Raw genomic sequence first — 14,428 nt, forward strand, 5'->3', positions numbered from 1 at the left:
TCTAGTGTTAACTAGTTTACGGTCAGTACAAACCCTACTTTGGGTCAAAGAGAAAATGTGCTGACCAGGTCAGAAATGGTTAGATTTGATACCTGACCATTGTAATTTTGGCCTTCAGAGTCATATAAACAATGACCAGTTTTATAACAGAGCACAAATTGAGTTTATATGTTAAAAAAGGATCTAATCTAATTTAACGCATCCTCAGAATTTTATATAGGCCTATATATTGCCTTGTGTTCATTTATTTATTATTTAAGTAAAAATGAGGTCTTCACAAAATAGCGTGCATGTAGCCTAACAGATCTTCGAGAGGTTAGTTTGTTTACGTCTTTCTAAACAAGCATTTTCTAAAGCATATATCCGCTACATGACGAGCAATGGACAAACGAGATGCAGTTCGTTTGCCGCGAGCCTTTTCCAAGTTTACTTGGAAGAAAGCAAAGGGGCGGGGAGGGGATTGAGCGCACGCACAGCACAGCGGCATTCCTGACAGAAAGAGGGGTCGCGAGACGCTTTATGATTATTCCAAAAATCCGCTGTCACTGTCTCGCGGCCGCTTCTCGCAGTTCTGCTCCCGTGCGCGTACTGAGCAGCGCAAGTCTTCACGTGCTCGCAGAGGCAGTACTGCTTCCTTCGAAGTTTGGGACGCACTGAAACATCCGGAGTTTGCTCGTCGCTGGCACTGGGAGTAGTCAGGCTGTCTACCCAGGAGCAAGTTCCGCAGCGAACATGTGCAAATATGTACAGTATGGATTTTAGGAGGACGAAGTTCGGCAGGTAAATTATCTAAAAATAACATTGTTTTCTTAATACTATTGAAAAGAATGGTTGGCTTTTACACTTTTTTTTTTAAACAACTGAACGTTTTTACGTTTTTGTCCTATGTTAATAACAGAAAATCATTATTGAAAGGAGAATACGGGTTGTTAATAAGAATATAACACTATTAAACAAAGTAAAACAGCGCGAGCCAAGGCATTGTGTTTATTCATGGGTAAAATCTTGAGGTTCTGTTAACTTCTACTTTCATTTTATTTCTGCACTGTTGCAACTTGCCTTTTGGTGAGGATTTCCTGCAGACCATCACACAGACACATACACAATGAATAGAAATGGATTGCAACATTATTTTGAAACAACAGGTCTGGCATTAAACATATTGCTTGTGTTTGTGCTAAAACATTTCTTCAGTTTTAGATAGTGTAGGTTATACTATAATGCCTATAGACTATATAGGTGTATGTTTCTTTTCCACAAATGTAAAGTGATCATATGAATGTATTCCCAAAAGAAAACGATTATTCACTTTACTCATATTGTCTTTGTGAAATGACAGAACGTCTTAGTATTAAACTTTCATCATTCCCATAAATTGTCATTCAACATGGCTTTCCAAGAATAGCGTTTTAGATAACATGAACTTTATTAATATGAAAATTTGCCAAATCCTTTTTTTTTTTTCAGTAGGACATACAGATATTGTAAATGTGTTGATAGTTTTGTGTGATGACAAAATTTGTCAAATGTCAGGTCACAAGTCACATACCTGGCAAACATAAGTAGGCCTTGTGTTTGCCTTTCATCATTCCCATAAATTGTCATTCAACATGGCTTTCCAAGAATAGTGTTTTAGATAACAGGAACTTTATTAATATGAACATTTGCCAAATCCTTTTTGTTTTTCAGTAGGACATACAGATATTGTAAATGTGTTGATAGTTTTGTGTGATGACAAAATTTGTCAAATGTCAGGTCACAAGTCACATACCTGGCAAATATAAGCAGGCCTTGTGTTTGCCTTTTAAGATCTTTGCCCCAGATGATGTTGACTAGATTATGTGCAAATGCTGTTTTTGTTCCCTATTTTATCTCATGTGAGCATTTTTAGAGTGTCTCAATGCTAAATATATGTGTAAAAAACACACATTAACTAAACACTTTTTATTTATGCTCCCATAACTTAAAGAGTTGCTTTGCATAATGAAACATAGTTAAATTAGCTGAAAATGTACTCGCATTAGGCCATCCAAGATGTAGGTGAGTTTGCTTCTTCATCTCCAAATTTCTCTGATTTGGAGAAATTTAGCATTACATCACTTGCTCACCAATGGATCCTCTGCAGTGAATGGGTGCCGTCAGAAGGAGAGTCCAAACAGCTGATAAAACATCACAATAATCCACATAAGTAGGCCTTGTGTTTGCCTTTTAAGATCTTTGCCCCAGATGATGTTGACTAGATTATGTGCAAATGCTGTTTTTGTTCCCTATTTTATCTCATGTGAGCATTTTTAGTGTCTCAATGCTAAATATATGTGTAAAAAACACACATTAACTAAACACTTTTTATTTATGCTCCCACAACTTAAAGAGTTGCTTTGCATAATGAAACATAGTTAAATTAGCTGAAAATGTACTCGCATTAGGCCATCCAAGATGTAGGTGAGTTTGCTTCTTCATCTCCAAATTTCTCTGATTTGGAGAAATTTAGCATTACATCACTTGCTCACCAATGGATCCTCTGCAGTGAATGGGTGCCGTCAGAAGGAGAGTCCAAACAGCTGATAAAACATCACAATAATCCACAAGTAATTCACACGACTCCAGTCCATCACTTCACATCTTGTGACGTGAAAAGCTGCGTGTTTGTGAGAAACAAATCCATAAAGAAGTTTTAACTTTATACTGTTGCATGCTACTAAATTTCTCCTTTCTTCTGTCAATAACATTGCTTTCTCCAGTGAAAAGTTGTCTTGTATGAATCAGGAGAGAAATATGCACAGATCAAGCACAGTCCAAAACTGTTCTAAAAATATGTTGGTGGATTTTGATGTGACTGCAACAGCGGATGGACTTTTTCACTGGAGGAAGCATTGTTATGGAAAATTTAGTTGTATTTTGGCCAGAAGCAATGGTTTAAAGTTTAAAGTTAAAAGATACATTTCTTTTCATTTTTGGGTGAACTATTCCTTTAACCAAAGAACAGTGGCTAAAACTGGTGAATTTAGTTCAACTGTATTATCGTACCTAGATGCAGTGTTTCCTCTTATCTCCAGAAAACTCTCAGGTGAGTCATAAACTCCAGTCAGCACCTGATAAACTTTCATTTAATTCTCCAGAATCTTCCCAGAAAGGTCAGACACAGGGTTTCCTCTCAATCTCCTCTTCTAAAGTATAGTACAATTAGTTGGACTGTGTGTATTTTTGCCCCTTGTGACTCTTTGGTTTGGATCCTCCTTGTTTCAGAGACAGGAGACTTGCATTGTGGACATCTGAGTGCATATTTTGTTGTTGGACGGGATATTTTGGCCCCTGTCATATGCGATTGTCACACTCAACAATAAATCACTCAGTAAATTGTCTGTGCTCATAGAAGAACCGGCCTTTATGAAGCTGGAGCATATGAAAGCATAATGAACAAGGCCTTACCGAAACCTCAGATGCAGAAGCATAGCCTAAGCAACTTTATCATGACTGCCATATTTGATTACTTGCATGTAAATGTTGTAAACATCTGTTTTTTTAACATTGCAAATTGGTTTTCGGTGTTTTGATATTATAATAAGGAGGAGCATTATGCAACAAAATGCACTTGCTGTGTGGTTTGGAAAAAGAAGAACTTGAGGTCGGCCTTAAAATGTTGGAATACAATGTTTGATGTCATGACTAGTATGTAGGGCCACATTATGCATGAGTAGACATCTTGGCTGAATCATTTTTGGCTGAAACCCAAGACTAGCACTGTGTATCATGTTGCTGTAGACGCTCTGTGAAGTGCAAAACATCCAAATCTCTGAATGTTTTCTCTAGTTAAGGGCCACTGATGAGTGTCACACTCCTTCATCCTCACAGTGTGTCATTATCATACTCTCACATAGACACATCCTCCTGGCACAGTGTTTGGGGATAGAATAGAACGTAATTTGAAATACCGCTTATTAATTTCACATCATAACATGTCTTTGTTTTACGCTTTTTTTTTTCCTCGAATTGAACTAGATTAATCGTTGTGTATTGTCTGTACATGAAGACAGTATTTTTTATATTTTGAAGTATTGCTAAAACATTTCTCTAATATAAAAATGTAAAGTATCTATATATATATATATATATATATATATATATATATATGTAATAGACATTTATGTTTCCAGTTTAGCCCCAGATGCCATCATATAAAAGTAATTCCTTTTATAAAGGCCAAGCAGAGACACACTTGCTGAACCCTGTAACGATGCCAAACATTCATTTAATGAACTCATCCATAATAATGAACAGGATGGCCTGCAGTGCTCTGAGTAAATATTTTCCCTGAATATAGTAAAAAATATTGTGATATGAAAAGTGACACTAAATATACCCAATAACTATGTTGCTTAAAGGCACATTCTGCATGAACTAGCAGCTCTGGTGCATTCAGGCATTATAATTGAATGTATGACTGTGAATGCAGTTCCTACATCACACCCGGATCACACTTTTTGTTTTGTTTTTTGAATATAGAAATTAAGAAAAAATAAAAAAAAGTTATGAAATCATGTTTCATAACAAAAAGGACATGGCAGTCCTTTAAGTCAGTCTCTATGTTTCAGTGGCAGAATTATCTTTGACAAGACTGCAACTGAAGACAATTAATCCATTTACTGCTTGTAATACACTATAATCAAGATATATAATCGAGAAGCAAAGTAAGATGGTTTCCTGAGCTTGGCTCGTTTATTCTGGTAAGCAGTGTAGCCCACTTCCCTGTGTCCTCATGCACATTAATTAAATCACACAGATAAAGAGTGTTTGGGGGGAAATAAAAAAAGAAAATCCCAAGCCTCAGGTTGGCATGGAGACTATGACATCATCACTTGATACATCAGCGGCTCAATGTAAGTGGCATAAAAGACCTCATTCCGAACAGGATTAGCTTCGTCGTTAGGTAGTTACAGATGCTAGGCAACCATGCAATACAAGAAAATTCTGAAAATGTGATCCGAATGCATATTAAATCCTTGAGGTGCCTCAAAGAGGCTTATCTAATGCTCTTGAACCTGAACATTATGTGCTTGTTATCCTTAATGTGTTTCATATATCTGAATTAACCTCTGAAATGAAAAGGACTTTAACCTGTAACATTGTTCTGCTGTTTCTGTGCCATCAGATCAAGAGCCGGTTCTAGATATTTGGAGGACCTAGGCAAAATGCATGCACTTGAAACAAATATAATTCCTAACCTTTTTATTTATACATTTCATTTTAAATTTTGTATATTTTTACTTATACAGTACCGGTCAAACGTTTGGACACATTACTATTTTTAATGTTTTTGAAAGAAGTCTCTTATCCTCATCAAGCCTGCATTTATTTGATCAAAAATACAGAAAAAAAACAATAATATTGTGAAATATTATTACAATTTAAAATAATGGTTTTCTATTTTACTATACTTTAAATATAATCTATTCCTGTGATGTCAAAGCTGTCTTCAGTGTCACATGATCCTTCAGAAATCATTCTAATATGCTGATTTATTATCAATGTTAGAAATATATAATAATAATTAGTTCATATTTAATTTATAACCTGTGATAATACTTTTTTCAGTATCACAGTACTTTTTTTGATTATTAAAAAGTTGTTTAAAAATGAAAAAAAAAAAAATATATATATATATATAGAAATCTTTTATAACAATACAAGTCGTTACTATCACTTTTGATCAATTTAACACATCCTTGCTGAATATTACTGTTTTTTCCTGCATTTTTAATCAAATAAATGCAGACTTGATGAGCATAAGAGACTCCTTTAAAAAAACATTAAAAATAGTAATAGTAATGCCCAAACTTTTGACCGGTACTGTATGTTCATATTAATAACTTTATAATCTCTTTTTTGTTTGTTGAGGATGTTATTATTATAGCCATGTTATTATTATTTATTATTATTATTTTGCAGTAGTTTGTTCAGTAATTTATTCACAGTTCCTGTCAGTTCCTCTTCAGTAAATGAACATCAGTGCTTTTATAATTTTTTTACTAGCTGGCTATGGGCAGGATTTCCCCCTCCCATTTAATCAATAATGACTACAGATGTTGTCATACTATTAATAATATGATATTTATGTATTGCATTGTTACTTTAACTATGCACTATACACAAATCAAGTGGAAGTGAAAGACGATCACTAAGCAGAAAAGAAGTTCATTTCTAGTTACTTGAAACTGAAATTAAGTGTTAAGTTAGAGCAGTAATGATCATCAGCAGAATTTAGAAGATACACACTGAGCTCCTTTTTTTTGGAAACATTAAAAATTGTTCTAGTGTGTTTGCTTTTTGACTTTGAATATAAACTTCTTTGCTTTTATTTTTGTAGCTATTTTGCTAGTCAGCTCGTGACGCGATGTCATTCATTGTACGCGCAAATTCAAAGCGTCGCGTCTGGGCGCGTCAACGGCTCTCGCGCTCTTTTAAACTCGTAATAAAGCGGTGAATGATCAGTCCAGAAATGACGCTGATCGACACAACAAGTTCATATTTATAATACATTAAAATCACTCCAAAATAGACAACGACAACTCACACACCTGCATTAGGAGCTATTAGCCTTTTGCTTCGCAGCACCTGAAGGATGTGTTCGTCACTGCAAACATTCAGAAGGCGGGACCCGCTTTGAAACGGCAACATTAATTGGTTTATTAATTGAAGGTCAGTGAAAATTCAAGTATATCCAGTGAACAATGAGGCTATACGGTGTTACGGTTATGGAGGCCCCGCCTCAAAGCCCGAGGCCATAGACAATTGCCTGCTCGCCTATAGGTAGCGCCGGTGGGCCCTGAAATGAGATGTGAGAAATGGGGTCAAATGGGGTGAATGGGGATACTTCTATTCACCACAGACACATTAAATTGATGCATTAATGTGACAGTAAAGACATTTATAATGTTATAAAAGATTTACGATAAATGCTGTTCTTTTGAACTTTCTATACATCAAAGAATAAAAATATAAAAAAATATATAACTGTTTTCACAAAAATATGAAGCAGCACAACTGTTTTCATCATCGATAATAATAAGAAATGTTTCTTGAGCAGTAAATCAGCATATTAGAATGATTTCTGAAGGATCATGTGACACTGAAGACTGGAGTAATGATGCTGAAAATACAGCTTTGTCATCACAGGAATAAATTACATTTTAAAATATATAAAACAATTATTTAAAATTTTAATAATTATTCATAATATTATTTTTATATTGTATTTTTAAATAAATGCAAAAGAGACTTCTTTCAAAAACATTAAAAAATATTACCACCCCCAAACGTTTGAATGGAAGTGTACATGACCGTAGATCTCTTTTTTAAAATAAATATTTTATTTTTATAAATCCAGTCTATATATTCTTGAAATAGTTAATAAAACTTTACTAGGATGACAGCCCATATAAATTGCTTCTAATTAATGTATTGTATTTTAAAGAAGAGAAAAAAAAAATAAGACTGAAGCTCTACCTTCAGTTGCAAAATTTATTTATTTATTTTATTTATTTATTTTTAGGTTTATGAACAACCGAGTCCCATCTAGCAAGAGATACCAGCCAACTGAGTATGAGCATGCTGCCAACTGTGCCACCCATGGAGTAAGTGGAAATCTACTTCTTATCTCACGCAGAGCTCAGAGCAGGTCAAAACAATATGTTGAAGAAACCTCACTGAAAATAAAGTGCTTAATAACAGTGCGTGAGATAACAAACTGGACGGGTTGGTCAACATTTAGTATACAGACCTCTGGTTTTGTGATGGAGTGGGTGTTGTCAAGAGGGAAGGCTTTGATGCCATTGTCCTTTGACACAGAAGGATCACCAAGGTCACAAAAAGACCTCAGAGATTGTGTGATGTAATACTGCACAACAAACAACAATATTTTAAGGATATACAGGGACAAAATCATTCAACAATACCATTAGGTCACAGTCATCAAGTCATTTTCATACTGTCATTTGCTTGACTCAGTTCTCTTTTCATCCTTGCTTCTGATCTTGGTTTATGTTCATGTGTTTTTTATGGGCATGTTGGGTATGGCCTTGCTCCGTGATGTTGTTTGGATAACATCCTGCTCTCTAATCCCCGCCTCTCAGAGCCGCACATCTGGCACGGCCAGTTCACAAGCTTCAGCATGAGACACTGACCACACACCAAATCCTCTTTGCACCAATGCGTTGTCGTTTGGCTGTGGAGTAAATGCTCAAGAATACTGTGCATCTACTTTTCTGATGTCTACAAATTAAAGTCAAGCCATGAAAATGTATGGTGTATGTTTGTTGATAATGTGTTTATGTTAGAATGCTGTAAATGCCTAAATTTGCTGGTTTTGGTTATTACCTTCTTTTAAAAAAAAGGCTTCTGTAGAAAATCAGTAGGGCTTGTGGGATATGTTAAGAAGATTTGATCAGACACACATAGTGACAGATGGAAGGAGGGTCGGTCAGGCTACAAATATTAGAATTTGTCATTTTTCTGATGTAATTAGAGTAATCCAAATAGCAAACTGTACATACATTATGTTGGACTGGGGTTGGCCATTTTAGTTAATTTAGTATTTAAGTACTATAATGTAGTGTTGACTAGCTTGGCACCAGCTGAGGGTTGAGTCCAAGTCAAGACTGAGCACACATGCTTCACATGAAAATATGGCCTTGGTCTTGTTCCTCAAGTTTGAGTTCAAGACCATATTTTCATGGTCTTGGTCTTAGGCCACATGTTCCTGAGTCCACAAGACCAAGACCCTGAAAATATTGACATATTGATTAAAAAATTAAGGGCAAGTTCTTGGTCCTCAAGTTTGAGTTCAAGACCATATTTTCATGGTCTTGCTTTTGGTATTAGTCCACATGCTCCAGAGTCCACAACAAGACCAATACTGTCCAATATTAGGACCCTATGAAATCTGTTTTATTTTTTCCAAAATTCTATTTTTTTCCCATTTTAATTTTTCTGGACTTTGTTTTAATGATTAAATTAAATTGTATTAACCAAAAAGCATGTCTAATTAATTGAAATCATGAAACTTACACAATTTAACAGCAATTTATTAAAAAATAAAATTTTTAGGGCCCTATGAAACGTTTTATTTTTTTTTCTCAAATTCAGTTTTATTTTTTACCAGATTCCGTGTTTTCCATTTTAATTTTATGGATTCCATTTTAATGGTTTAATTAAATTTTAATAATCAAAAGCATCTTTAATTAATTGATTCTATATATTAAAACAGTGTATTATTACTTTATTTCTTTATTCAGAAATGCTGTGTTGTGTATTTATTTTTTTCTGGTAAATAAATGAAGGCATAAACAGTTTATCTTTTAATCGAATGAAAATGAAAAAAATTAAAACATGGAAGTAAATTTGTGATTATTCCTTAAAAATAAAGTTTAAAAAAATAATAAGTAGTAGTTACATTAATATATTTCTGTTTGTTCAAGTTACTTAAACCGAACTTTTATTTTTGGGTTGATGTGAAGACCTTTACATTTCTGTTTGTATATGATATGACAATAGTTTTTCCTCGAAAGAAACAGCAAAATGCTCATGAAGTGACTGTTAGAGCAGTTCTAGAGATTATGTTTATGTGTTTATAGGTTTATATAGGCTACTCATATATTGAGGTGGCAGAGGCTGAAAACATCACGAGCCTCACGCGCTCTTCAGTATGTGTAACAAACAAAACCGCGCGTCTGCGCCATTCTTTCACACAGAGACACAGAACATGCAGGATTCATATTTAAATAGTCTTTTTGCAGCTTAATATTCACAGACACTAGTCCATATCGCGTTTTGACTTAAGTGTACTGACCTACTTTTGATTTATTCATCCAAAATTTGGCAAATTCCGTGACATTCCACGTTATATAGTAAATTCCGTTTTTATGACTGGATTCCGCGTTTTCCGCATCACAAGACCAAGACCATGAAGAATTGGTCTTGACTCGCCCTTGAGTCCAAGACCTTATTTTCACAGTCTTGGTCTTGATCTTTGAGTCTAAGACGATATTTTATGGTCTTGGTCCTCAGGTCTGAGTCCAAGGCCATATTGTTATGATATTGGTCTTAGTCCACATGCTCCTGAGTCCACAGCAAGACCAAGACCATGCAAATATTGACTTGCTCATAAAATATTATAAAAAAAATTGTCTAAGACCACATTTTCACTTCCTGGTCATGTCATGGACTCGGGAGCATGTGGACTTGTTCTTGATTCGGATTCAACCCTCTTCTGGTCTTCTTGACTTAAACTCAAATGGGCTGGTCTTGACTCTTAAACACTGCTTTAACACATACACACAAAAACGATACATTGAGAAGATACAAAAAAAGATACATATTTATTTTGTCTTCTGTTCAGTTCTGGATCATTCCCAGTATCCTGGGCAGCTCAGTGTTGTACTTCCTCTCTGATGACCAGTGGGAGACCATCTCTGCATGGATGTATGGGACAGGTCTCTCTGGGCTGTTCATCATGTCCACCGTGTTCCATACGGTGTCCTGGAAGAAAAGTCATCTCAGGTGAGTCATAACATAGCTGTGATATATAGTTAATTATTTTAAAAAAGTTATAATGTTTTAAATGTTTTCTTCAAATAAAGTTCTATTTTATTTTAAAAATCTTGATATTGCAACAAAAAAGCATGTTATTTGTGAACTAAAGAGGTTGCTTTTTTAAAAAAGTGCACGCAGTATGTTTAACATGTTTCTGCCTAAGGGGATTCAAGAATGACTAAACACACACTCATTATAAAGTGCTTCAAGATGTGAAACAAACAGATTTCATAAGTTAATTAGGTATGTTTCCTGTCTTTCCTGTTAGCAGCACCATTTTAGATTTACTGGAATATTGTACAAACTTCTCATATGTCTATGGTGCAATATTTAATCTATAATCTAAAGTGTTGTTTAGGCTTTAGTATTTTTGCATGTTCTGTACTAGGAGGAAGTGTCAGCTGTAAATGCAGATTTAGCGGAAACATTATGAATGAACTTTGGATCTTCATCAGAGCAGGACACCTGAGCAGTTAAATATGAATCCACATCGACAGTGCCGATGGTTTCACATGGGCCTGTCAGTTCATGTTCACAGAAGTGAGTTTCATCAGTCTGTGATTCAGTCATGACCCTGCCCATTCCAAATAACACATACGGGTCATTAAGAAAAAACAGGACCCAAATCTGTATAAAGGGGTTGCAACATGCTTCACTAGAGTCACCTACTTACCTTTATTCATTTAGAACAGGGGTGTCAGACTCAGTTCCTGGAGGGCTGCAGAGTTTAGTTTCGTTTTCAAATAAGCCTGAAGGACTTGATTAGCTGGATCAGGTGCGTTTAATTAGGGTTGAATCTAAACTCTGCAGGGCTCCGGTCCTCCGGGAACTGAGTTTGACACCCCTGATTTAAAAGATCAAATCAGCATATTAGAATGATTTCTGAAGGATCATGCAACACTGAAGACTGGAGGAATGGCTGCTGAAAATTCAGCTTTACCATCACAGGAATAAATTACATTGTTAATTATATTCAAATAGATAAGAGTTATTTTAAATTATACACAATATCACTGTTTACCGTTTATGTTTAATGTTCAAACAAATGCATCCTGGTTAGCATAAGAGACTTCTTTTAAACAGTAGTGTAGGTCAGAAAGATACAAGCCAGTACAAAGATTTGAGTGCAAACTAGAAAAAAAGAGAGTGATTTTTATTTTGAAACATTTTCTTGCTGTAACAGGAAGGTGGAGCAGCGATTCCACATGTGTGACAGGATGGTGATATATTTCTTTATAGCTGCATCTTATGCACCCTGGTGAGTATGTGATGTGTGTGTCTGCCAGTAACATCACCTTCGGTGTTTTACAGCTTCACAGGGTTGAGTGTCTTTGTGTATGTGTTGTGTGCAGGCTGAACCTGAGGGAACTAGGACCCTGGGCTGTGCATATGCGCTGGTTGGTGTGGATCATGGCCTGCGCTGGCTCTGCCTATGTCTTCTTCTTTCACGAGAAGTAGGCGCCCACTTTTTTGAGGATGTAGAGGATAATAATCACTCTCAGATGCTGATGTGGTAGTTAACATCCAAAATTGTGTAAAAATGCTGTCTGTGCTTGTTATTTTGCCAAGCAATTGCATTATGAATGCATCAAATAATGCAAGTGAATATTACCAACCCAGCATCAGAATATCTTTAAAATGGCTGTGTTATGTTTCAGGAACAAGATATTAGACTTACTGTGCTACACTGCCATGGGAGCTGTTCCTGCAGTTGTTCTTCTGTCAATGGTATGTGTGACTGACACCTATACATGTGTTCACAAATACAGTAATGAAGGCTTTTGAGATGCCCTAAGCTGCTTATTTATATTTTACAACATTTCCGTTAGCTAGTGTTGTTAACATCAAGTATACTTTGTAATTGAAGTAGGTCTTTATTTCATTAATGACTTTGTGAGACCTGGGGCCAGTTGCATAAACGTAGACACTATGTTAAGACTGTGTCTTACAAACTAATTTGACCAACCAGCAGTTAGCCAAGGGGTAATCAGTCTTACTTTTTGGATTCACATTAGACCAATCTACCTTTTTGTAACTGACTTAAAAAAGTTATGACCAATCTTGAAGAAAAGAAATGAGATGACTAACTTTTTAAGACTAGTCTAATCAGTTTATGCAACCCGCCCCAAGTCATTGAGTCATTCAATGAATCAGGTGCCTTTCCTGATGAATTTTAGGAGGATTTAAAACATCCTATCAGACAAACACTGTGCTAAAGCGTTAACGAATTACGTGATTGTGTCATCTTAAGCTAAATGAATGCATTTTAATAAATAAGTTAGGATATATTTATGCCCTCAGAAAGGTTTGTCATTACATTATTTTTGTACAAGCCTTGTGGTTCTACAGGGTGCTTCTCAGAAAAATGATTTAATCATTTTAATTATCACTTGTTTACTACTGTATATGACATCATTCAATTGTAACTTATATAAATTATTTTTTATTTATTCATTATTAAAGTTTTATCCCCAGGTTAAGCATCCTTCCTGTTATCACCATATATATATATATATATATATATATATATATATGCACGCACACACACACACACACTTTCACTTTTATATTTTATGTATCAGATCATAGATTTGTATCAGAATATGTGCATATTTGTAAAATGAAACAGAGTTGGTAATGGATGGAGACAGATCAGATCAAAAAGGGCTTCCTCATGATTAAAGGAACCACTTTAACATAACTTAAACATAATGTTACTGGATTTTAATCTTTAAAGGAATGTCTGTATTAGCATAGCAAAAGTTGGCATTAGCTATTCATTGTTATTCAAGTTATTTTTTTACACATGCATACAAGAGAATCAAATGGCACACTTTTTGTACAGTGTCCCTTTTGTATTTTATCTGTGGGAGAGCGACCGGTTTAAACTGAACGTATTATTTCAGCCTAACAGAGAGGGCATATTAGAGCTGTCAGTGGGCGGAGTCTTCTACTGCCTGGGAATTGTCTTCTTCAAGAGTGATGGCCTCATCCCATTCGCTCATGCCATCTGGCACATCTTTGTGGTAGTGGGGGCAGGCATACACTATTACGCCATCTGGAGGTACTTGTATGCAACGGGGACCAGCCAAATCAAAATATCCAGGTGACAGATGTAGAAGATCTCCAGTGTTCACACATACAGGGTTTGTTGAGCTATAAAAGACAGTGTATTTGATCATGAGCTGCCTTTGCATCCCTCTATATTAATCATAGACGGGCATGTTCCAGTACTGTTGGTCTAAAATATATTTTTATATAGAAGGTCCTGATAACTCAGCACCTTCTGGCCAGTCTATTTTTGCAGATGTAGTCTTAACCCGTTGACATAATGTACTGTTTCAACTGTCAGTGTTTACAGCAAAATGTGTATAATACAGAAGATATGAATAACATTCCACATCCTTTAACTGAGCTATCTACTGCCTTGATATGAACTCCCATAGTCAGACTGTGCTTGTGATAGTAATTTATTGACATTTACTGGCATTGAGCAGAATAATGTTGAAGTATTTCTACTACTGTGAACTTGTAGTAATGTACATGTACAAAAATGTTAGAAATGACTTTCTAATTGTTGCACAATGGATCGTGATGGATAATTTCTATGAGGTTGTGATACTGTTTAGGTGGAAAGCTAGAGGGGATGACTTGATTTATACTATCGGTCCAGTGTTTGGAATAATTAATTTATGTTTTCAAAAGAAGTCTCTTATGCAGTAAAAACTAATATTAAGTATTATTACAATTTTGAAAAAAAAAAAAAACTATTTTCTATTTGAATATATTTTAAAATGTAATTTATTGCTGTTATGGCAAACCTACATTTTCAGCATCATTA

General features: G+C 35.2%; 1 protein-coding gene across 1 annotated transcript; it reads left to right on the top strand.

Annotated features, from left to right (window-relative positions):
- The first annotated feature begins 499 nt into the window (after positions 1-499).
- Positions 500-14,302, top strand: LOC107720066 (monocyte to macrophage differentiation factor 2-like). Its single transcript, XM_016527669.1, has 7 exons — positions 500-780; positions 7,550-7,631; positions 10,394-10,554; positions 11,771-11,845; positions 11,940-12,041; positions 12,246-12,315; positions 13,494-14,302. Exons 1-7 carry the CDS (start codon positions 743-745, stop codon positions 13,695-13,697), a joined length of 732 nt encoding a protein of 243 aa, XP_016383155.1. The 5' UTR covers positions 500-742; the 3' UTR covers positions 13,698-14,302.
- Positions 14,303-14,428: the final 126 nt, after the last annotated feature.

The sequence above is a fragment of the Sinocyclocheilus rhinocerous genome, unplaced genomic scaffold (assembly GCF_001515625.1).
Source record: "Sinocyclocheilus rhinocerous isolate Xijiao unplaced genomic scaffold, SAMN03320098_v1.1 scaffold273, whole genome shotgun sequence".
Taxonomy (NCBI): Eukaryota; Metazoa; Chordata; class Actinopteri; order Cypriniformes; family Cyprinidae; genus Sinocyclocheilus; species Sinocyclocheilus rhinocerous.

Coding starts and splice junctions, on each gene's coding strand:
- LOC107720066 (XM_016527669.1), top strand. CDS start 743: ATGTACAGTATGGATTTTAGGAGGACGAAGTTCGGCAG. Junction 11,846..11,939: donor GCTGCATCTTATGCACCCTG/GTGAGTATGTGA, acceptor TGTTGTGTGCAG/GCTGAACCTGAGGGAACTAG. Junction 12,316..13,493: donor CAGTTGTTCTTCTGTCAATG/GTATGTGTGACT, acceptor GTATTATTTCAG/CCTAACAGAGAGGGCATATT.